Here is a 26,113-nt window from a genome sequence, read left to right as displayed (position 1 = left end):
GTAATCAACAAAAAATGGTGCTTCGGGGTTGCCCTGGGGGTTACTGTTAAGAAAGCTAAATTATCTATTTCCTAACTGCTGGCAAAACACAGTCCCTCTTTCAAATCAGATTGTCTTCTTGGTGGTGTTCCCCATTACTGAAGCTGTGGGAGACACCTAACATCTGAAAAAAATAAACCACACATGTGCTCTGCTCCTTTTACTCAGCAAGACCAGCCCCACCTGTGGCCTGTGTGTTGTTGAGCAACTGTGCTGACAGGACTCTGCAGGAGAGCTCGGCACAGAAACTCCAAATCCCTCTACTCCATTAAAACATAAACATAACGCATGTGTTCAAAACAATGCCCCAATTAAGCTGAGTTATCAGTATTAGCAGGGTAACATTAAATTAAATAACTACATTCAGAAACGTATCAGTCACCTCTACAGCTCCACAGGGTGTTTTCCTCTTTTTACTTTTTAGGTGTACTTTTAAATGTCTTGCCCAATGAATTAAAGGCAATTGTAACCAACCTTGAATGGCTGGATATATTTTTTTTTTTAAACAACACACAAAATATACAACTTGCAACATGAACACATTGAACACATGAACAACCCCCCCACCCTCCACTTCGTCATCTCCACACAGACAAAATTAAAACAAATAATCTCGGGCTGAATGGAACCTGAGTCCCTGCAATCTAACAAAGGTTATCGTGTATCCGGAAAGGACTCTGCAGGGGAGCTTGGCACAGAAAGTCCAAATCCCTCTACTCCATTAGAACATTAACGCAACACAAGAAATCCTCCTGCGTTCAAAACACTGCCCTAAGCTGCGTTATCAATATTATCAGGATAACATTAAATTGAATGACTACAGGCAGAAACGTATCAGTCACCTCTGCATCTCTACAGGGTGTTTTCCTCTTTTTAGCTCATTGTTTTGGCTTTATGACACATTTGCTTTTTAGGTGTACTTTTAAATGTCTTGCCCAATGGGTTAAAGGCCTCGTATTACCTTTTGTAACCAACCTTAAGTGCCTGGATATGTTTTTTTGAATTACGTTTTTGGTCATAACTCTTCCTCCTCTCTGTGAACTGTATTCCCTTCCATGAGCACCAGTGGTTAAAAAGATACCAGAAGCTCTCCTCTCACTTTTTTCTTTCACATTTACTATTCAGTTCACACTCTCATCAGCCCCATTTCCAGCAGACTGCTGAACAAAACAGCTTAAAAAGGAAAGTGAATTGGGTTGCATTCATCAGCGACTTGCATTTCTCTGATTGAATGGAGCTTAAAACCTCAGTGTCTTTCATTTAGACTCTGCCTGCCTGCTAAATATCCATTTTTTTCAAATGATATGCCCCAACATTGTCATGGAGGCGTTCTGTTACAATGTGTATCCAATGTTGGAATTTATATATTTAACTCCCTCCAGAGTCACAAGACATTTTACAGCTGTTTTCACAGGCTGAGTGGCACTTGATGAGTTAACTGATCTCGATGTGTAAAATCACTTTGCATTATTAGTTTGTATCAGATTGTGTGTCTTTCAACTTCTTCTTCTGCCCGCTAGTGGCTAAAAATGGATGAATACACCTTTAGGTTACAGAACATTTAAGTATGTAAGTATTACCAATACAATGATTTAATGTAAAAGCACTCTCTTTGAAGAACAGTTTTTTTCAGTAAGTTGAGTTATTGTTTTTGAACTTTCTAGCCGTTCTTAACCCTTCATTTGTCATCGGGTCAAATTTAACCCATTTTTGGGTTTTCTATAACCAAATTGTCACAAAAAAATGACGTGGATGGTTCCCTACAATGCTCTTCCCAATAAAATAAAGAATCAGTTCACTACTTTCATTGAATTTGGGTGTTTAATTTAATTTTATAGGATTTGAAAAAAGATTGCAAAAATGTCGGAAAAAGCTTAAAAAACGTGGGGGAAAAACAACAAAAAACTTGGAAAAAAGTGACAAAAACATCGGGAAAAGTGACAAAAAAATTGGAAAAAAGTGACAAAAATGTTGAAAAGAGTGACAAAAACATCGGGAAAAGCGACAAAAGTGTCGAAAAATACGACCATAAAGTTTTAATTTTAAATTTTGTAAACTCTGTAAACTCCAGCTTCATGTAAGATAAATGTAGTGCAATATTTATTTACAGAAAGTAGAACAGAACAAAGATGAAACTAAGACTTCACCAGAAGTGACCAGCAGCATTTACTGAAGTACTGTACTTAAATATAATTTTGAGGTACTTTTACCTACTTGAATATTTCCATTTCTGCTACTTTCTACTTCTACTCCACTACATCTCAGAGGCAAATGTACTTTTTACTCCACTACATTTATTCAACAGCTCTAGTTACTTTGCAGATTCAGATTGTTAATAAAAAATATAAGTCAACTAATAAATGATTATATATTATTATACATTAGCTAGAATATAGATCTACCCAGCAAATTATAAAGTAGCTAAAGTAAGACTTTGCAAGGCTGCGTGATGTCTGCAGTGCTGTTTAACATGGTCATGGACTGGGTGATGAGGAGAACCACTGAAGACCAACCAAGGGGTATCAGATGGACTCTGTTCTCTCAACTGGAAGATCTGGACTTCGCTGGTTTTGGTCTCGCACACGCATCAGCATATGCAAGAGAAAACCAGTCATCTTAACAACTTTGCACAGCAAATAGGTCTTAAGATCAACCAGATGAAGACAGAGCTAATGATAATAAACATCCCAAACCCCCCACAAATACAAATAGAAGACACAAACCTACCCATGACCAACCATTTCAACTACCTAGGCAACATTGTCAGCCATGATGGAACGGGCAATGACATCACAAGCCGACTCAGCAAGGCCCGAAACACTTTACGGAGACTAAACAACCTGAAGTCTGCCCAGTACAGCACCAACACCAAGATGAGACTGTACCAGAGCTGTGTCCTGTCTACCCTGTCATACGGCTCTGAGTGCTGGCGAACAACTGAAAGCGATCTCCACAAGCTGTCGACCTTCCACACCAAAAGCCTACGTAAAATAAAAAGAATATTCTGGCCCATCACCATCTCCAATCAACTTCTACTCAGCCAGTGTAAATATGACAACATGGCTACCATCATTATGAGAAGGTGATGGAAATGGATTGGACATCTAATACGTAGAGAGCTGCCCTTCACTGGACACCAGATGGCAAACGTAAAAGAGGCCGACCCAAGATTGCCTGGCGCTGGACGGTGGAGGGAGAGCTGAACACCCTACATCACACCTGGGGCTCTATAAAGACACTGGCCCAAAACAGACAAGAGTGGAAATCTTTGTTGCTGCCCTACATGGCAACAGGCATAATGGGCAGTAAGTAAGTAAGTAAAAATAAGACCCACCTTTACGACATTTGTGACGCCTACACATCAATGCATCACTTATAATAATCCAGTAATATAATATATATTTTTCTGAAATGAGCCACTTTGCATTATAACGACTTTTACATTTTAATGCTAATACCTATGCAGCCTACCTTTACTTCAATAATATTTGAAACTTACTTTTAACTTGAATTACTACTTTTACTTGAGTAGAAGATCTGAATACTTTCTCCACCGCTGGTGACTAGCAGTTGTAGAGTGGTGGAATGTAACTAAGTTCATTTACTCGAGTACTGTAGGCTACTTAAGTACAAATTTGAGCTACTTGTACTTTACTTGAGTCTTTTCTTTTCATGCCACTTTCTACTTCTACTCTGCTACATTTCAGAGAGAAATATTGTACTTTTTACTCTCGTTACTAGTTCCTTTACAAATTAAGATTTTTGCACACAAAAACAATATAGCGGCCTACGCTTACAGCTGGAATGATTAGACAATTAAACACTGAGTTGATTGACAGAACTGTTTGGATCATTTCCAGTTTCTAAAATGTGAGGATTCTTCTGAATTGAGTACTTTAAGTAAATTTTCCTGATGATGCTTACACACTTTTACTTAAGTAACATTTTCAATGCAGGACTTTTACTTGTAGCAGAGTATTTTTACAGTGTAGTATTAGTATTGTGCTGTTTATGTGATCTCAATGAAATTGAAAATGAAGATCATTTTGCTTTGTATTGTCCATGTTATCATGACTTTTCATCAGAATACAGCAGAGACAATCTGCTTAGAAAAATAGAAAAATATTGGATAGGAAAGAACAACACAATGTAATTCTGTGAAATGAAATCACATTCATTATTAGTTTCACTTGTTTTCATTTTAAAAAAAATTTGTATATCTGAATACAATACACATTTTCTATTAGCTCATTCTGACACTTAAAAAAAACCAAAACAATTCCAGTTCCACGGTATCAGAATTTTGGACAGTCATCATGGAAAAGTTAGTCTCTTGCCAGTTGAAGTGTGTTTATATGAGCTACTTCTCCGTAGTCAGTGTGTTAGTAGTCTCGCGTTGCCAGACCTTCCTCCACAGCGCTGCAAAGGAGGGTCTGACCACACAGCATCCCAGGATGGGAGGAAAACGTGCTCTGGTTTATTGGCATTTCTTTAAACCAATCACAATCGTCTTGGGCAACTGAGGAGCAGTTAACCATAGTCCTCATAAATCCACCTTAGTTTAGAACGGCAACACAAAGAAAGCGGAAGGTAACGGACATCCGGCGGAAATGAAAGACATCCGGCGGAATTTCTGGCGGCACCTGAACAATCCCGGAAGTGGAACGTCTTGGATATAGTCAGTGTGTTAGGTACAGTAGATGGCGGTCGGCACGCCCCCCAGTTTGAAGAACCAGACAGGAGTACCGACACGGAAGCTCAGCTATGTACTGCTGTGTTTGAGGGCAGCAGCTTAATGCATTTAAGATACCTAAAAAAGGCCCACCTAAATTTTTTTTAATTTCTGTTAATATATTTAGAATATTTTCACCGCTTTACCTTGCTGTCAGACAGCCCTTTACGTGACGGACATCCAGCCTAAATGAGGGACATTCGCGGAATTTCCGGCGGCACCTGAGCAACCCCGGAAGTGGAACGTCGTGTATATAGAGCTCAACAGTCCCGCCCACAGCGAGTTCCGGAAGTAAAAATACAATGCAATTTCTCCACTGAAAAATTGGAGTATAAGCCATAAAATCGTAACCGTCAATAGTAGACTTAAAACCAGCTACGACATGACTAAGCGATTGTATATGCTCATATAAATGCCAAAAGTTCATGGGGCACCAATCTTGTTTTGAGATAAATGTCTTTTATTTGCAATGTCTTGGATAAGTACTGCATTACCCACAATCCTGAACAATCCCACAATTCCACAGTGATGCCTCTGATTGGTGGAACTCATGCTGGTGAGGAGGGGGAGCTGCCGAGCTGCCTGCACAATCCGTCATGCGCATGCCCAAAATGATTATCCTGTTTTACGAGGATTGACGACACTGCACGAAACACGATTGGTTCCACACTTCTGCCGTTAGCCTCCACCGGGAAGCTAACGTTATTTTAGCTAACAGCTAATTCGGCTAACTGCTAGCTGACAGCTTGATTCAGTCTAAAATAACGTTAACTCAAACTAAACACTGGGTAAAGCAGGCTACAGCTGATGTAACAGCAGTTATATATTTTAATGGTTATTTTCATGTTTTATTTTGAGGGTCTTTTAAAGTTATTACAAGCTGTCTCAGCTAGCGTCTGTAGCTAGCGGTTCTTCAGTGGTGCACGGTGGTTTATGGGATGAGTAGTTCCTTCGCTCGATAATGAAACTATGTACACAGTCTTGTACCTTTGACTTTTTTTTGGATTTTCTGTTCGTTTTTTCAGTCGAAATGCTATATTGTATGCTTATGAGTCACATCGTAGCTGGTTAGCCTAAGGCATGGTCTAAAACTCTTTATGTATGGATTTTTCCAGACGTGAATGGGAGAAATGAATGGGAAATTTACTTCCGGAACCCAAGGTCTCTCGGAGGAGGGGCGAGACTGTTGAGCTCTATAGACCAGTCATTCCCAAACTGTGGTCCGTGGACCACTAGTGGTCTGTGAGGGTACTGCAGGTGGTCAGTGGAAAAGCAAAATAAAATATAAAATAATAGATTTTTTAACCTTCATTTTACCAGGAAATTCCCATAAACAACTTTTTATTTTTAACCAGGAGTAGGCCTACTGTGTTTTTATTAAATGTGTATAGGGCCAGAGGCAAAGAATGTTGTCATGATCACATCACACACATAGCATACGGCCTACATTAAAATGATGTACACATTAATGCTTCCACTAATTATAATCCAATAATATAAATAGACATTCTTCTAAAATGGGACATTCTGCATAATGAGTACTTTTACTTTTTGTACTTTAAGTATATTGTTGTGCCGTCTTCGGTATTGCTTTATACACTGACAGCCAGCTAAACTCTATCCTAACATCAAGACTCTAAAGACAGTCGTTCCCACGTCCACAGGTTTAATGACGTTGCAAGGAAAGTGTGAAACTGTAACATACAAAGACAGACTAATCAATTCTATGCTAGCTTTTAACATACAATATAGCCTAATGTTCAGAATGTAATTTCATCAATTCAAATATTTCCTTTCTACCGTTACACCATATAATTCATGACTATTGTACAAAGACATTTTTACATGTAAACAATATTACATTCATTCATACTCATTCATACGACTGTAGCCTGTCCTGTGACTTACAGTTGCCTAGCAACCATGCAACGTGAGTTATGTTTTATCATTGTTATCACTCATGTAGTTATTATTTCATCAAGATAATTAAGTTTGACAATTATTCCAAAAGTGGAGAACAAAACACATTAATAATCCCAGGCTACATCAATGTCTGAAATACGATGGGATCATCGCTCTCACCTCAATGGCTGGGTGAAGTCCCAGCCACCTATTTGAGGTGATGCCCAACACTCACGTTTTACAAGTCCAACCCACTGAGCTTTGTGGTGTGGGCCCAAGGTGCCTTCTTCGGGGCATCAGGTGGGTACCCTCCTTCAACAGTGTTTCGTCAATTAACCCACAACACCTCCAGAGGGCTTGACAGCTAGCCCCAGCGTCCTGGGGCAGCCCCCTTGGCCCCTTGGGCTCCACAGCCAGTGCTCTTTTATGTTCCCTCCCTACCCGGTGGGTTGTTCCATCGCTCGCAGCGCTTCAGCCACAGCCATCTCAATGCTGTCTCTGCTTGTCTTATGATATTTGCCACGAGCCGTCTCCTGCTGGGACCTCTTATTCCAAGTCTGGACATGGCGCTCCAAAGTGACTGCCCAGGAAATCCTCAGCAGCCTACTTCCACTGGCAAGTTCCATGCCCACCATCCCACCTGTTGGCACTGTTGGGTGAGTGGTTGGTACTTCCCAAGCTTTCTCTCATGGGCCTCTTCTATCCTCTCCTCCCATGGCACAGTTCGTTCAAGCAGCACAACTTGTTTTGTTGCTCTGGACCACAGAACTATGTCTGGTCTGAGAGTTGAGGTAGCGATCTCCTCTGGAAACTTGAGCTGTCTCCTGAGGTCAACTCTCATGTCCCAGTCAGTAGCAGATGTCAAGATTCCTGTGCCAGTTGATGTCCTGCTAGAGCTCTCCCCTGCTCTAACAAACCTGATCAAAACGGGGTGCTGTCGTCCTTGTGCTGTTGTGGGTCTTCCTTCTTTCTTCCTCCAGGCCTGCAGCCAGCTCGGCAAGTATCATGGTCATGCCTCCATCTGAACTTGCCATGATGACAACACGTGTTCAAGGCTTGCCGGTTTCCCACACAGCATGCAGTCTGGGCTCTCAGCCAGCCCCCAACGATGGAGGTTCACTGGTGTTGGTAGGACATAGAGCACAGGAGGAATTTGATCCTCTTCTCCTCCATGCCCCACATATCCCTCCACCCCAATGGTCTTCCTTGGACACTGCCCCAACATGTCCACCTCCCCTGGTTTTTCATGGCTGCTGCCCTCGCTTGCCTTTCCTCCTCCTCCACCATACGGAGCTCTTCTGGACTTGACCTTTGGCATTAACGTCCCTCCACCTAGCTCTGGTTATGACTCCTAGGCCCAGCCTGCCTTGGTTGACCGTCCCCATGATGTCTTTGTGGCGTAACCTTTATTTTATTTTTTTTACCTTTATTTATCCAGGTAAGTCAATTGAGAACAATTTGTCATTTGCAACGACGACCTGTCACATTCACACAGTCACACATTCATACCTCGAAGCTGCCCAGTACAACCACAGTCTGATCTGCTGGCCACTGAGCAACTCCACTGGGGCGGTTGGGGTTAAGGGCCTTGCTCAAGGGCACCTCAGTGGTACTTCAGTAGTGGTAATGAGGATGGGACAAGCGCTGCTCTTTCACTTTCCCCACCCAGATTTTATCCTGCTGGTCTGGGGATTGAACCGGCGACCTTCCGGTCCCATGCTCGCTTCTCTAACCTTTAGGCCACCACTGCCAACCAGTGCCAACCTTGTCTCTGCGTCTGCCACAGCCCTGCTTGCTGACCATTTCCGTCCTGTGCAGATGCTGATATCTGCTTGGTGGACCAATTCACTACTGTCGCGAAGCATTATTACCTGCCGGGCTTTGGCCACCTTAAACTCTTCAACAACAGATGTTAATGGCAGCTGTAGTTTGCTTTCTGTACAGGCCGATACAGCTCAGGAAGCAAGCTACAGCTGCCATTAACATCATCAGTATAAATACTCATTATATTTCTGCATTAAAAATGAACTAAATTAAAAATACAAAACTTTTATCAGCAAAATGTACTTATCAAAAGTACTAATTATGCAGAAGGGCCATTTTCAATAGTGATATATCATATATAATTTAACCTGTAACTGATGCAATAACATTTAAGCAATATTTCAGTGCCATATCTGGCCAAGGTTCATCTAATTTATAAACTTTTTAAAGTGCCCATATTATGAAAAAATCACTTTTTCTGGGATTTGGGGTGTTATGTTGTGTCTCTGGTGCTTCCACACACATACAAACTTTGAAAAAAATCCATCCATGCTGTTTAGAGTGAGATACAGTTTCTGAATGTGTCCTGCCTTCAGTCTCTGGGTGAGCTGTTCAAAATCGGCACGGCTTGTGACGTCACAAGCCGAAACGAGCAGGCTAACCGCAACCATTAGCTCGTAGCGTTAGCGTTAGCATGCTAACGCTAACGCTAGCATGCTAACGCTAGCATGCTACCTCGTTCTCAATAGCAAAGCACTGCTACAACACACACAAGTTCACCATAATCTACAAAAGAACTACTTCCATGTGCGCCCTCATTTAGAAGTCTCCCAGCTAATCCTGCCTTGTAACTGACCGAAGTTGTAGAAAGAGCCTTTCTTTTACTGTCTATGGAGCTAGCTAGCTGACATGATCTACATCTGAGCTACTGAGCATGTGCAGTGCAATCAGAGATAGTACAGAAGAAGAAGAAGAACAGAGGTTTCACTCTGTAGCTAAAACAGAGACCAGCTGAAAAGAGGATCTGCAGCAGTGAGAGAGAGCGCTGCAGTACAACACAAATATGGTGTTTTTTGAAAATTAAACCATGTAAACCTATTCTGGTACAACCTTAAAATACAATTATGAACCTAAAAATGAGCAGAATATGGCTGCTTTAAAACATGTCATTGACTTTGGGGTAGAACTCTATGACAGTGTATCATATTTCATAATCTAAAGATATATTTTCTATGTAAAACAATCTGTAGTAATAATGATCAAATATATGGTTGTAGAGAATAAAGTTTATATCATCCTCTGATGTGGAGTGGAAGTATTAAGTGGCATGAAATGGTACAAGTAGCCTATCCCTTAAAATTGTAGTATGTAATATAATACAATACTTAAGTAAATGTACTTAGCTACTTTTCATCAATAGAAATCAATATTAGGATCCTACTATTTTTTATAGGCTATTAATACCATACGGCTAGTGTATGCACAATCACAAGTCACAATTTTAAACAGAAATGCATCTAATCAAACTGCATGTGAAATAAGTGCTAATTATTAAATTGCTGCATTATAATAATATAGATAACATGACAGGTGGAAGGTAATAGTAATTACTGCTGTATGTCTGTTCATCTCTTACCTCCTACAGTTTTACTTGCGTTTAAATAAAATAAAAAAGCTGTGGTAGATAAAAATCATGCATGAGTCAAACACAAAAAAGGTGTTTCAGAAAAAAATCAGATTGAGAAATACAAGTGGGCTAAATTCCATTGAAATGTATCTCACTTACTGTAAGAACTAGTTGAGTCAGAATTATGACTTATAATGATTATTAGTGCAGGGGAATAGTGTCATGCAGTTTAAAAATGGCTCGCCCAACAACACCCATCTGGGTTCAACTCCCAGTCACAGAGCTTCAAGATTATCTTGAACACAACTGGATCTGGTTTTTGTAACAACACAAACAACTTCTAGTCCGTCTAAGCACCTGTTTGGAGGGAGTTCACATGAAGCTCCAATGTATTTATTTTATTGCAGATATTTTGACCACACTTGGTTCTTTTTCGAGGCAAGAACAGCTTTACATACATACATTACCTTGCAGTAATCTATACAGTGGTACAGCACAACATTCAAGAGTCTGATGCTGACAGAGCATCTGCCCGGATGGGTAAAAACAATCCATCGCATCAAACTGTGGTTTGGGCCATGCAAAGAGTTCAAAAAAGGTTATTGAGAAGTGGTCTGTATAGAACAGAGGAACACTAGCCAAGCCAACATAGACTTCATAATGTTACCAACATTTTCTCCTCAGACAGACCCAGGCTCTTGGTGGGCAGCCATCTGCTGCTGCCAGGTGGGACACAGAGACAGATACAGATATACAGATAAAGAGAATTAAGATTCATAATAATTATACCAGTTGGTATGATGAACGGTGGCAATTATAGTAACAACAAAGATAATGGAACTATGACTAGAAATAATAGTTGTAGCAGTTCAGGGCATAGCAGGGTGTTGCGGGGCATAGTAGGGCATAGCAGTGCGTTTACATATGGGGGTTCCCATGTACCGTCTTCCCCTGCCACCCTGCCAAGATCTCTCGCTACCCCTTTGCCACCTCATGTAACATTTTCTAGATCCGCCACTGGCGCTCGGGCCCTAATGAATAAGGCCTATTATTATTTTAATTTCCAGTTAGTTTCTTAATCTCGCGTTTCTGAAATGTTTTGCGGATGTGCTGTTAAGTGGACAATTTCACATTTCACACTTTTTGAGGACTTGTAAAACTCCTAATAATCCCCTAAAATCGCCAAAGGTTTTGAAATTTTGACTATATCCAAGTGTTCTTATTACTGTATAGATGTAATACTTCATTGCTATGGAAATAAGCCTGTTGTTCAAATGAACCTGATTATGCCCGCTCGGGCGCCTGAGTAAATATATAAATGAAATATGTGGCAGCCGTTGTGTGCAGTCAACTTTCTTTTAATGAGCCTGTTGTACTGATGCGATGACCAGTTATAGTTTTAGTGCTAGTAGATCTATTAAGAGGTGCGGATTAATTCAGGTAGGACTGTGTGTAGACATATTTTATTATGTGTATTATGAGGTGGTCCCTGAAAGTTTTTGATTACAAATAGTGGTCCACACACACAAAAAGTTTGAAAACCCCTGCTATGGAAGCGTTAATTGGTCATGTGACAAGGGCTGGGCTGGTCCCACCCCGTGCCCCCCTTCTAGCCCCGCCCCTGGCATCCCTGTTTGTACTTAATATGCTGCAGTACCTGAATGAAGCTCAGTGGATTCCCAGCTCTGTTGGAGGCAGCAGCAGTCAGAACTTCATATACAAAGCCAGCAGTAGCTGCAGCAGTCAGGACTTTGTATTTAAAGCCAGCAGTAGCTGCAGCAGCAGCAGCAGACGGAGAAACATCTGGAGAGAGCAGCTGCGCATAGACAGCTGCAGGATGCGCTTCTTCGCTCTCCTCTGGACTCTCGGCTTCCTGCTGAAAGAGGCGCGGGCATGGGGCTACAAAAACGGAATATTTCACAACTCAATATGGCTAGGTAAATAACTGTTTTTCTTGCTGTCGTAGTTGTTGTAGCTAGGAAAAACGTGTCGGTTACGCTGTGACATCGAGGACCACGTTATGAATCTGCAGCTTCACTTTTTTCTTTTTGTCGCCTTCTAATTGTGAAGTTAAAAACCCCAAAAGTTCGAGTTAGGACCATTTCTATTTACATAATCAGTGGAGTAACTTTGAAATGGAGTAGACACGATGATTTCCTTTTTTTTCCTTCTTTTTAAAAAATAAATAAATCAAAACCACGTTAGTTTATTCCAACTATCAGTCTTCAGTTTCAACGTTATTCATCAGGGTTGCTTTGCATTTGTATTTATCAGATTCCGTGGTGGAAGAAGTATTTAGATCCTTTTCTTAAGTAAAAGTACTAATACCACAACTGCATTAAAAATGTTACTTAAGTAAAAGTATACAAGTGTCACCGGGAAAATGTACTTAAAGTATTAAAAGTACTCGATGCAGAAACCATCAATTTTAGAAACTGGAAAGGATCCAAACAGTTGTGTGTTTAATGGTCTCATCATTTCAGCTGGACTTGTAGGCCGTTATATTGTTGGGTAGCCTATAGTTTAAAATAACGCGTCATATTTTATAAACTAAAAGTGTTTTGTGTTCAAAAATCTTAATTTGTAAAGTAACTAGTTACTATAAAGCTGTCAGATTAATGTAATGGGGTAAAAAGTACAATATTTCTCTCTGAAATGTAGCGGAGTAGAAGTAGAAAGTGGCATGAAAAGAAAAGACTCAAGTAAAGTACAAGTACCTTAAATTTGTACTTAAGTACTGTACTTGAGTAAATGTACTTAGTTACATTCCACCACTGATCAGATGTAGTTTTTTTAGTAGCATACTTGCTACTTCATGATTTCCCTCACTCAATATCTACATTTAAGATACTTTTACCTGAGATTGTCTTGTGTCAGTGTTTGGAATCACAGTACATAGGCCTAATTTACAGGGGGGATGGAGGGGTTACAACCCCCCCAATAATCAAAACTGGCCAGTGCCAGTATATATATATATATATATATATATATACTTGTCACAGTAAAACTTCCCTCACATAAAGGCACATTGTGTGAAGTAGTAAGGACTAATTAAAGCAGCACAGCAGTCCAGCAGCTTTGTGCCAAACTGCATGTTTATGACCTGGCCCGAGTACTGCATGAGGCCAGTAAACATGGAGGAATGACCTCATCTCAGGGGGGCCTCCGAAAATGCAAACAGATAAAAGAATAGAAATGATAGTTCAGCTACTTTCTGTTACTTAAGGAATATTAATAGAATGGCTTAATAATGTTGTAGGCTAATCCTACTGAAATGACCACAGCTTTGATTCTCTCTTCATGTATATTAAAATATGTCTCACAAACAGTACACCTCCAACTCATTTAATGAACCCCATTCTTTATCGTTTTATGAGGTGAGGGGGGAAAGTAACAGAACAGTCTCATTTTGTTAATGGGTTTGACTTAACTGAATCACATGCACAGCATTTTCTATTATTCGTGCAACTTATGTCCTCTATTACATGTTTGTTTTTTGTCTTCCTTGGAAAGTTCTCAATCTTTTCTTTTGAAAGTCAGTTACTGTTACCGAACCTGATGGAAGGCAGTCGGTTCCTGTAGCAGTCAGAGCCTGAGAGTTTACCTAGTGCAGAGATCTTCAACAGGGGGTCTGGGGCCCCTAGGGGGTCCTCAGAGTTACTGCAGGAGAGCCTCCAAAATATTGTCATATTGTCAATATCATTTTTTTAGTCTTTTAAAAAATCAAAATGTCTTAACATGAATCCAACATATTATCAATTTGTGAAAAACATTTTGATGATAGGATTACTGGCCTGTACGTAAGGTAGTCACTAAGGTAGCCATCCAGATACAGATAATCCTAAGGATTCACTGTGTTTTAATGTATGTTTAACATTAAAACATGATTTATAAAATTATGCCAACAAATTTTTTAATAGGTTCATATTCTATGCACTACAAAAGTATGTATAAAGGCTTTAGGCTGCCCACATGTTATTGTAGGCCCAGTTTCAAATGCAACATTTTTATTCAAAATGCAGTAGGGGGTCCCTGCTCCGTCTCTCTCTTAGTTAAGGGGTCCTTGGCTTAAAAAACGTTGAAGACCCCTGACCTAGTGTAAAAAAATAACAAATAAAACATTCATCAAACAGATCAAAATATAAACTTGTGGCTAATTTTTGAGTGCTTTCTGCCCAGTTTCACAGTCATGCATGCGTAAAGCCCAAACAGGATCAGCAGAGGACTCCCCACTGAAGAGGCCAGAGAGCAAGTGACCAAATTGTTGGTGAACTTCCAAAATAGCCTCTTTCCTTCATGTTTTACGTTTAGCTTCATTTAACCTTCACCCTCTCACTAAAAACCCTCCTAACCTCACCTGCTCGGCTTCAGCCCCACACTGTGAAAATACTCCACTTCAAGTAAGAGTCCTGCATTCACAACTTTACTTTAGTATGTAAGTATTGCCAGCAAAATGTAATTTAGTTAAAGTACTCTCTATGTAGTAAACTGTTCCCTGTCAGTGTTTTCCTATTATAGCTGATGTTTCTGGATTTATATTCCTGCTGCATTCATGGTTATGTTGCATTTTCCTGCTGTAGATATTTAAGGTTGTACTCATTTTAACTCCTTTATATACTGTTGGGTAGTTTAATCAACAGCAATGCATCACATTCTATAAGATCATTGTGTGTTTGCAGCGTCGCTGTCCTGTGAGAACCACGTATCTCTAAAAAGTTTGAAAAGTTTTCATGGTGTCAGAAAAACAGCTGTTTTCAGCTTTGTGACGATGCTTTTTACAGCTGATCCAAGCAAGAGGCTCTTTAAAGACTTAAAACATCATTCAACATCAATGTATCTGGAGATACATGGTTTTCACTGGACAGGAAGGGGATGAAAAGCTGTCCATCTACAAAATTAGTAACTAAAGCTGTCAGACAAAAGTAGTGGAGTACAAAGTACAATATTTACCACTGAGATGCAGTGAAGTACAAGTATGAAGTTACATAAAATAGAAACGCTCAAGTAGAGTCCGACAGAAGGGAAACAAAAGACAACTTGATATCCATGTCTTGGTTTCTTGTTCCAAATCCTTCAAGTTAATTCAACATTTTACTGCCACACTTGGGACTCACAAATTAGAAGTAGAAGTATCTCAAATTTGTATTTCAGTACTTGAGTAAATGGACCTAGTTGCTGCAGATCTGGTTTGCTGCAGACAGCGTCACCACCTCTCTTGGCTTCACACAGTGGTAGCAGTTTTTTTTGTCTCTCTCTCTCTCTTTCTCTGACAGAACAAGCAGCTGGAGTTTACCACCGGGAATCGCGCAAAGGGCGATACCAGCTGACATATAAAGAGGCCAAGGCTGTCTGCAAGTACGAGGGAGGGAAGCTGGCCACTTATGAACAACTGGAGGCGGCCCGTCAAATAGGTCTGCAGCAAGTCACGTACAATACATGTTCAGAAAGAAAATTTACTGTACTGTAGGGAAGGTGTATGGCTCATAATTCATCATAACTCACTCAAGGCAGACTCTTTCTTCATTGCCAACAGGGAGGGTTGTGTTTAGTTGTTCCTTTCTCCCATGAAACACATGAAACATCATGTCTGATGTAACCCGCTGGAATGTAGGAGAAGAGGTTCATATGTTCACAGGGTAAAGATGGTCGGGAAGCAGTGGGTGAAACACTTCTTTCCACTCGTGCTTTGCTGTTTCATGACTCCGTGCCAAGTTGAAAGTGGCCCCACGAGTATTGTAAAAGCCTGTTAACAACTTCTTGGGTGGATAGCAACTCCGTTCCATTGGCGTGGAGATTGAATCCAGCCGATTTATCCGTCTACCTGTCAGTGGTTACAGCTGAGGTTCCCCACTGCAGTCTACCTAGGAGGTCCCTCTTTTTTTAACTGGGCTGTTCTGGCTTGGCGTCTGCTGATTATAACTCTGAGGACCCCCCACAAATAAAAACAACTACAACATCACAAAGTGGCCACCCGAAAGCTCGTATCCAGATTTTTACTTCTGAGGCTGCCCTGTTGGCAGAGTTGAAAGCAAGACTTGCTGTGGTTGGCTGGCAGAATACAGTAGTTTATTATCAGCGACTAAGTGGCAGTGGTGGTTACTTAAGTAAAATGATCATCAGGAAAATGTACTTTAAGTACTAAAAGTAAAAGTTGAAAAATACAGAAAAATCCTCAATTGTTTTTTAGAAACAATCAAAACCGTTCTGTGTTTAATGGTCTAATCATTTCAGCTGTACTTGTAGGCCTATACATTGTTGGCTAGTTTAATTTATAATACAACATTGTATTTTATAAACTATAAAATGTGTTTTGTGTGCAAAAATCTTAATTTGTAAAGTAATTAAACCTGTCAGATTAATGTAGTGGAGTCAAAAGTACTAAGTAATATTTGGTTACACTTTACTTGAAGGTATCTACATAAGAGTGACATGACACTGTCATGAACGTGTCATAAACATTATAAACAAGTCATAAACGTTTATGACATAACGCTTCTGCCGTCATTTGGTTTTTGTCATGACAAGTTAGGGTTAGAGTTAGGGTTCCTGTGTCATGACTGTGCCATGTGTTCATGACAGTGTCATGTCACTCTTATGTAGATACCTTCAAGTAAAGTGTTACCCAATATTTCTCTCTGAAATGTAGCAGAGTAGAAGTAGAAAGTGGCATGAAAAGAAGAGACTCAAGTAAAGTACAAGTACCTTAAATTTATACTTAAGTACTGTACTTGTAAAATGTACTTGCTAGTGACATTCCACCACTGCTAAGTGGTTGAATAAAGCGATATATATTGCTGCTCTTGTTCAGGTTTCCATGTGTGTGCTGCTGGATGGTTCGACAACGGACATGTTGGCTACCCCATCGTCAAAGCTGGCGCCAACTGTGGCTTTGGGAAGGTCGGCATCGTCGACTACGGACGCAGGCTGAACAAAAGTGAGAGATGGGATGTGTACTGCTACAACCCAAACTGTAAGTACATGTTTTATACAAAACTACTGCCTTTTTTTCACATCTAACAGTCAGTACGTTCTTTGAAACCTTTTCTCGGAAAATGAGGTTGATGAGACTAATGAATATGCAGGCCAAAAAAATCTAAATAATGAGCTTAAAGAGCACAAAAAGATGTCTTAAGATGTGTAGTTGAGTTCTTATTCTCTCTGGGTTCATGAGCGACCGCTTTCACATTATACTGAGTCGTTCAATTTTTATTTTAATATAAAAACGATTTATGCAGCCTGTTTTAATGCTAATATGGCTGAATGTTTACTTTGTTTAGTCAAATTTTAAATACAGGACTTTGACTTACTTAAACTGTGTGGGTTAAAGAGTAATGTGGCTGTGGTTAACTGTCAGAGTCCAAGTGGGGGTGTGGGGGGGGGTTAAGAATAGTCACCCACAGGCTGACTCAGGATGTTCTAAGTCAAACGTAAGGGATGATGTAGAGAACTTCATCGGGAACACGGTGGGAGACAGGACTTTGTTTCCTGTCTTGACACTACACGCCACAATCTCAGTCGCAGCCTGTGAGTTATCATGATCGGACCAGGAATAAACCCTAAGAACAGACAGCAGTGTGGATAAGATGTGGAGTAGCTGAGTGATAGTTAACACACACACACACACACACACACACACACACACACACACACACACACAACATTAACTGTTCCCAGAACTCGTTTTAAAACGAGGTGATTGTACCTTTTCTGTGGTGGCTCCAAGGCTCTGGAACTCTCTTCCTTTAGCCTTGAGAGCCTTGGATTCTGTGGAAACTTTCAGAAAACACCTAAAGACACATCTTTTTAGACAAGCATTTAATTAGCCATATGGTTTTGTATTGTATTTGATGTGTTGTTGTTTTGTATTTGTTTTTACTGTAAAGCACTTTGTGACCCCTTTTGTCTGTGAAAGGTGCTATATAAATAAAGTTTACTTACTTACATTATTTTGTTATTCAGCACCCCTGGTCAAAAATAGGTCCCCCCGCGCCTGGTTTCAATCCTGTCGGCTGTCTGCAGCGGGCGGGGGCGGGGCTGCTGCTCATACAGTTCCCCCGCTACTGACGCGCACACACACAAACACACACGGTAGATGCAGGAAAAACCGCAGATGAGACGACACAATGACCTAAACTGAGGACAGCTACTCTCGTTATTGTAAGTGCAATGATAAGTTAAAGTCCAATAAGTAACGTTACTTTATCAAACCGTATGAATGTGTGCCCTAGGTCAGGATAGGAAATTAACTAACAATGTAAAGATCAACAAGCCACTGACACATATGTTCAAATTTGAGTCATTCAATAAATTATAATTTTTTGTCTTAAATCCACCAGCCATTTTCATATTATACCAACATTTGCAGCATCCTGAGCCTTTTTGGTAACGTTACTAGGAAATCTCGGCCCAGAGTAGTTTTATTCTCCCCGAAACAAGTTTCCTTTTTATTTTTAAAGAACTATACAACAAAAAAATCGCAACTTTTTTTGCAACTTTCACTGTCTCCCGCAACTTCATTGCAACAAACATACAAAAGACATCGCAACTTTTATCGCAGTTTTTACAAAAGCTCCCGTAAAATCAGGCATTTTGGGCCGCAACAATCTCAAAAAAAGGCTGAGAAATCCTGGAGGGACTGCTGTATGTACCGTAATATTCGTCGATAATATTGACCCAGGCTGTATTTAGAAAATGTTTTGTTCCCCTCAAGCCAGGTCAAACTGCTGATGAGACAATGATAAAAAATGAGCATGTAATAAAACACAATTTCCACACAAATTACATTTCATACTTTGTGGTTATGAGGTTCATTGTTAGAGTAGAAAGACAGTCATTTTGGAGGCATGATCACATGAATTTAATCATTACATAACCCTCTGCTCTGTGAAGTTGACAGTTTCCTCATGTTACCAGTTCAGTCAGCTGTCTAGACCAAACATTTTGGCTGGATTGAGCCCCAGTGATGGACTTATAAGTTTACCTCTTTTAAATAACAAACAAAGATAAACAGCATTTAAGGTCTTCTTCTTGCAGGACGTCTAGTGGAAAAGCTTTTGATGCCATTGTGACCAGTCTCCACATGTGTGTTTCATTTCCTTCATTGAACAAAAGCTTTTCTTTTTCCTATTCTGAATTCATTCAGAGCTCACACGCAAGAGACAGCCCCCCCCCCCCCCCCATCCCAAACCAAAATGCTTCACATAAACAGACGCACAACCCCACCAGCCGATTAAAGGAACACTTTGGGGAGCTTTGAAATGCTCCTTTCGCCTGAGAACTCAGACGCCGAGTGTATCCACGTCCTCAGCTTACTATGGTTACTGCTGTGATATAAAATGTGTCGCTGGTTTGCGTGTACTTATAGACTCAGTTTCACTCATTCATTTTAGATGTAATGCCTTCGTGCACCATTATTCAAGTAATCTGGGATCCAAAAGTTTAATATTATCCAACTTCTCTCTCTTAAAGGTTTCTCTTACTCATTGATCTGTACCAGCTATGGGCCTGTTGGCAACATACAAACTTCCCCGTTGTTTCAGCTGCGATACACTGATGACAAAACATGTCTTTGAGTGTGGGAAGTTCCTTTTAGTGTTTTATTTCTGACCAGTGGTGGAAGAAGTATTCATATCCTTTACTTAAGTAAAAGTAGTAATACCACACTGTAAAAAAATACTCTGTTACAAGTAAAAGGCCTGCATTGAAAATGTCACCTAAGTAAACGTTTGTAAGTATCATCAGGAAAATGTACTTAAATGTACTTTGCACTACCACCTTTGCACACAGTCTACCTTAGCACCTTTAACTCTTTAAATTTCTGTGAGTGATTTTTATGTATGTGAGATATATGTGTGTATGTTTTTGTTGTGTTATGGTTGTCTAAGCTACTGGATGCCTACAATTTTCCTTGGGATGAATAAAGTATCTATCTATCTAGTATTAAAAGTAAAAGTACTCAATGCAGAAGAATCCTCACATTTTAGAAACTGGAAACGATCCAAACAGTTCTGTCAATAAACTAAGTGTTTAATTGGCTAATCATTTCAGCTGGACTTTATTTTGTTGGGTAGTTTAATTCATATTAAACCAGCATCAATATAATTAATTAACTACATGTGTTTTGTGTGCAAAAATCTTAACTTGTAAAGTAAGTAGTAACTAAAGCTATCAGATTAATGTAGTGGAGTAAAAAGTACAAATATTTCTCTCTGAAATGTAGTGGAATAGAAGTAGAAAGTGGCATGAAAAGAAAAGACTCAAGTAAAGTACAAGTACCTCAACATTTGTACTTAAGTAGTACTGGAGAAATGTACTTACGTAGTTACATTCCACCACTGCTTCTAGCTCATTCAATACTTCAGTTTTGAGTTCCTTTGAACCCAACAGTTGGTAATCTTGGAAGTTTCGTCGTGGTTATGTTCTCGCTGTCCAGTCAGCTTCGTTCGGCAGAAGACGCAGTAGCAGTGGCTTAAAGCAGTAAATATCATATTTCACATGCTGATATAAGACATTTATCATATTATATCATTGGATGTCATTTGTGTGTCTTCCAGCTAAGGAGTGTGGAGGGGTGCTGACGGATCAGCAGAAGATCATTCAGTCTCCTGGCTTCCCTGAGGAGTATCAGGACGAACAGATCTGCTACTGGCACATCCGTGTGCGCTTGGGCCAGAGGATTCGCCTCCACTTCCTGGAGTTGGATGTGGAGGATGACACAGCGTGTCTGGCAGATTACCTGGAGGTGTACGACAGCTACGATGACGTCTCCGGCTTCGCTGGGAGGTGAGGATCTTTGAGGGGGAAAGTAGGAAGTACCCACAGTTGTAGTAGCGACCAAAACTTTATAGAACTGAAACAGGGTCTTCTTGTGGCCAGTATGATGAAGGGAAATATATAATTGATTAGGGTTTTAAGTTTAGGTTAAGATAAGTTTTATCACGATAAAATATTTTTCTTTGGATTCTTTGGACAATGATAGGATATTTGCTGATATCACAAAGTCTGTCACGATACAATTTCGATTCAATTTCAATGAAAAACAAACTGTTATTTTTAATTAATAAATAAATATAAAGTAGGAATTTCAAAATAAAGGCACATCTTAAAGATGATATGTATCAATATTCTCACTTTACATCGATGATATTGTTGATCATTGATCAAAGCATCGATGCAGACCAATGGATTGTTACACCAGGGCTGTAGTACTTGAATCCGGACTTGAGACATTTTTCTGTTGTCTCGGACTTGTTGGTATTTGGATTTGGACTTTTCTTGGACTCGGCCATTGGTCTCGCCAAATGTTCTAGTTGGCCTCGACCGAGTCCAGCACTTTATGCTTTTTTTCTAAAGTAACTTCCTCCCTCAAAACAAAACCATTGATGAAGCGCGCTGTTCAGAAAACAGGTATTAGTTTAATTCATAATCCATCTGGAACAGGCATTGACATTGGTTGCCTGGTATACACCTGGCTGCGTTGTATACCTCAATCATCAGGTATCAATCATTTTCATTTTGGCCACAGACACAATGTCAGCGAGCACTTTGTACTCTGGAGGCTTTAAGACAAGTATTAAAGGAGAAATCCGACCCAAAATAAACCTAGGGGTTAATAACACGTGATTACCGAGTCGACCGTTCTCTGGGATATGTTTTCATGCTAATCGAATGTGACCAGTTTTAGCCCAAACCGCTAATTAGCTTATAACGCTAGTCCTCGGGGCAGAGGGTAAAGTAAAAAGAAATCGCTATTTCTACACCACTAACAAGGCTCAAAATAGCACCACACTTCCACGGTAGCATAATGAGGGTCCCTACATGTAAACCGAAGCATTGAGAACTTTGTAAGTGTACAGACAGTTTATTAAAAAGATAGTTTAGAAAGACAGTACCGTTCACATATACAGGCAGGTGCCATCTTGGGAAAACAGTCACGAACAGTCGAACGACGAACGCCGTGCAACCAGTAACCAGAAACAGCTCAAGCACGGCATTCGTCGTTCGACTGGTCGACTTTACCCTCTGCCCCGAGGACTAGCGTTATAAGCTAATTGGCGGTTTGCGCTAAAACTGGTCACATTCGATTAGCATGAAAACATATCCCAGAGAATGGTCGACTCTGTACCCATGTGTTATTAACCCCTCAGTTCATTTTGCGCCGGATTTCTCCTTTAAGTTCAAGAATGTGAACATGTCAGTTTTTTTGACATCTGTGTTGCTTGCTATTTGTTACATTTTCCATTTGCAGTCCAGAATGTTCTTGTTACACCAGAATAAAGACTCAACATCTGAAATTTGAAGTTGCACTTCAGCTTCATGTGACTTAAGTTAAATTGTTATACTTAAAGTAAAATAACATGGCCTAATTGAATCCTACAGTGTTGTACTCTAAAAGGAGAATCTTCCCTTTATGTTGTCATAAGGGGAAAGGTTATCTCCCCTTTCTCTGCTTTGCCTGCCGCCCACAGCTGCCCAGAGAATTTGGCCCGCCCATGAGGAAATACAGCTACAACCGTGGCCTCAAGCTCGTCAAGGCCACACCACCACCCTCCACCTTGCCCCCCCTCTCTCCTCCTCAATAGCATTTAAAGCTACAGACACAGAAATGGCACGTCCTAAGTAAAGCTCATTGTGGGACTGGCTCTACTGGCTGTAATTCTGCACCAAGGCTGAATTTCAGGAAAGAGACTTCAGATACAGTATTAGAGGACCACTAAGGTCTATATAAAAGAGACTTCAGATACAGTATTAGGAGACCACTAAGATCTATATAAAAGAGACTTCAGATACAGTATTAGAGGACCACTAAGGTCTATATAAAAGAGACTTCAGATACAGTATTAGGGGACCACTAAGGTCTATATAAAAGAGACTTCAGATACAGTATTAGGAGACCACTAAGGTCTATATAAAAGATACTTCAGATACAGTATTAGGAGACCACTAAGGTCTATATAAAAGATACTTCAGATACAGTATTAGAGGACCACTAAGGTCTATATAAAAGAGACTTCAGATACAGTATTAGAGGACCACTAAGGCCTATATAAAAGAGACTTCAGATACAGTATTAGGAGACCACTAAGATCTATATAAAAGAGACTTCAGATACAGTATTAGGGGACCACTAAGGTCTATATAAAAGAGACTTCAGATACAGTATTAGGGGACCACTAAGGTCTATATAAAAGAGACTTCAGATACAGTATTAGGGGACCACTAAGGTCTATATAAAAGAGACTTCAGATACAGTATTAGGGGACCACTGACGCCTATATAAAAGCATCCAAAAAGCAGCATGTCATAGGACCTTTAATCTGTCTGTTTCCAGATTCTGTGGCGATTATTTACCTGACGACATCATCAGTACAGGTGAGATGTCCTCCTAATTTCGCACACGGCACTATTAAACACTGATGGGTCTCTCGATCAGTCATCTTTGATGCTTTTGTTCCACAGGAAACGTGATGACGCTGAAGTTCCTCTCTGATGCTTCAGTCACAGCCGGAGGCTTCCAGCTACAATATCTTGCCTTTAATGTGTCTTTGTTTTCACAGAATCACACCGATTATTTTCACCGACCGATGGTTTAATACACTGATGTAATCCTGTTGCTGTTTTCATGATGTTATTGTTACATTATGTACTGTAATTAATACTTTTTTTTTCATAGCTGATTAAATAAATAACTCTGTTACTTAAACTGTGTTGCAGTTTCAGACTGTTTCAGTTCGTACTTTCTTGATAAAATAAACAATCCTGACTTTGTGTACACCTGGCCTGGGGCTTGATTTATAAAAAAACAAATCTCATAAACTCAAATAATCATTTCCAACTCAGCTGGGGACACCGTGGGCCTGAGTTTAACAATGTTCCTCATATGGTAGAATCAAAGGTGAACCAAACAATTGAAGCTTTAGTGCGTAACTTTTTGATAATAATAAACGTCCGTTACATTCAGGTCATTGCCAAGTGAGTTGCTACAAAGCTAATTAAAGCGTGTTTTACAGTAACCGCAGCCCAGCTGGCAAGCGCAAATGTGGCCTCATGGGATCGCCGTGACTATTTATACCCGCGCTGGTGGTCGCGACACTAGTTGCAGTCTTCTCCTGAACAGAGGTGGCACTAATGAGGAAATGCTACAGACGTTGCTCTTTCTATGGACTAGAAGAAGAAGAAAAAGGTAAACTACGGCAGAACTGGCAGCAGCATTGAAGTCAATGCTTCGATTTGATTGGATGACCTACTTGGTGAGATCAAGCCTTTCATTCACCATAAAAGAACTCATCTTAACCCAGTAAGTTTACAAGAGAGACTTGCCGTCACTCTGAGAGTCCTGGCATCCGGTTTCCCAGGAGCTCGTTCATGCCTCCTGTTTGCTTTGTCGCGCGCCGCTGAAAAAAAAAAAGTTGTGCGCGACCTCGGTTTGCGCGCTACAAATCCGGGCACGCCGGCAAGACTTACGTCATCTTGACGTCACGATGGCGCGCACCAGATTGGGAACGGCCAGTACAATTCACGCTTAAGACCATCAGCTTCACACAACTCTCAGAAGATTGTGTCGTCCGGCGACTTTCCCACGCAGAAACTCGAGTGAAGATAATGACCTCTTCTGAAGAGTCCATCATGTTTTTTTAATCCTCCGTGTCCTCCTTGGCTACTAGCAACTGCGTGGAGAAGGGGTGGGGGGTGGTGTTTGATCACGGAAGGCTTGTATCATGTGGACGCGCCGAAAGTTTTGTTGTCATTACTTAGAATTCCTCATGGGGGAGACAGAAACAACGCACTATGGCTTTAACGTGCTGGCCAGAATCAAAGCCTGGTCCATAGAAACAAATAGATAGACAGCCATACCTTCTATCATCTTCGGGATGGAAACAAGAACCTGTTCTTTGTATGCACACTAGGGGTGTTGAAATTTCTCATTGCATCGATGCATCGCAATGCAGACGTGGCATTTCTGCATCGATGCAGTGACAGACCCTAATCGACTAATTGCCTACTGATGTTGCTTGTTGATTTTCCGGTCGCTGCTTTTACGTTTTTTTGCCTTTTGTCTTCTGTGTTCCGACTCTGCTACATTCAGGAAGTGTCTTTTTTTTAAGAGCAGATGCAATAAAGATGGGAGTTCATATATATCTGACTGCATGAATTTGTTGATGAAAACCATGTGTAGCCATGTAAAATAAATTTGAGGAGGTGGCACGTCATGATGCATCGGGATATCAAATCGTATCGAATCGTTGACAGGATAATTGTAATCGAATTGAATCGCGAGACCATTGAAGATTTAGACCCCTAATGCTCACCTCTATGTACAACCTATTCATAAGCCTGCACTGTAACAAACACTGTGTACTTTTTCCATTAAATTTACAGACATTTACGATTTAAATCCAATTTACCCCTTTTCTAATTCTTTTATCTTGCAGATTTGTGACATTACATTAAGTTGATTCTTTAGGTCCAATTAAAGAGGAAAATGTCTCCATTATTTACTATAATATTGTTGTGTTCATTTGCTTATTACACTTATAAGCAAAACCTTGTAGTGATAAAGAGATGAGAATATAATTTTTCTCATAACCCATACGGACGCACATCAAGTACTTTCCATGAGTGAATAACAAGGATTAATAAACTAATTGACAGAAATGTTATTGATTTATATTAACTAATGCAGTTTCTCAACTGTGAGGATTTGCTTCTTTTTCTTTAGTTTTATATCACTGTAAACTAAATAACTTTAGATTTTAGACTGTTGCTCAGACTAAACAAGATTTAAGAACCTCTCATCACAATTTTCTGACAATCTAATAAAGCGGGAGGCCTCTGTATGTGTGTGTGTGTGTGTGTGTGTGTGTGTGTGTGTGTGTCTGTGTCTGTGTGTGTGGGTGGTCTGCCTTTGAAATATCTCATGATCCCCTTCATCAAATCTACTTCACACTTGGTTTCCTGTGTACCCAGTGACTAACACGAGAGAACACAACACTGGCGTCATTACACGCTGACTGTGGCGATATCAACATGCAATATCGTTGACAAAAAAG

At 40.2% G+C, this 26,113-nt stretch overlaps 1 protein-coding gene across 1 annotated transcript; it reads left to right on the top strand.

Annotated features, from left to right (window-relative positions):
* Nucleotides 1-11,806: 11,806 nt before the first annotated feature.
* On the top strand, nucleotides 11,807-23,835 carry tnfaip6 (tumor necrosis factor, alpha-induced protein 6). The gene is made up of 6 exons (XM_031304520.2): nucleotides 11,807-12,001; nucleotides 15,338-15,475; nucleotides 16,873-17,034; nucleotides 20,618-20,846; nucleotides 23,395-23,435; nucleotides 23,523-23,835. The coding sequence occupies exons 1-6, from the start codon at nucleotides 11,902-11,904 to the stop codon at nucleotides 23,654-23,656; spliced, it is 804 nt and encodes a 267-aa protein (XP_031160380.1). The 5' UTR covers nucleotides 11,807-11,901; the 3' UTR covers nucleotides 23,657-23,835.
* The last annotated feature ends 2,278 nt before the right edge of the window (nucleotides 23,836-26,113 follow it).

The sequence above is a fragment of the Sander lucioperca genome, chromosome 8, assembly GCF_008315115.2.
Source record: "Sander lucioperca isolate FBNREF2018 chromosome 8, SLUC_FBN_1.2, whole genome shotgun sequence".
Taxonomy (NCBI): domain Eukaryota; kingdom Metazoa; phylum Chordata; class Actinopteri; order Perciformes; family Percidae; genus Sander; species Sander lucioperca.
Note: the sequence above shows the minus strand (reverse complement) of the source record. Positions and strands in the feature narration are given on the sequence as shown.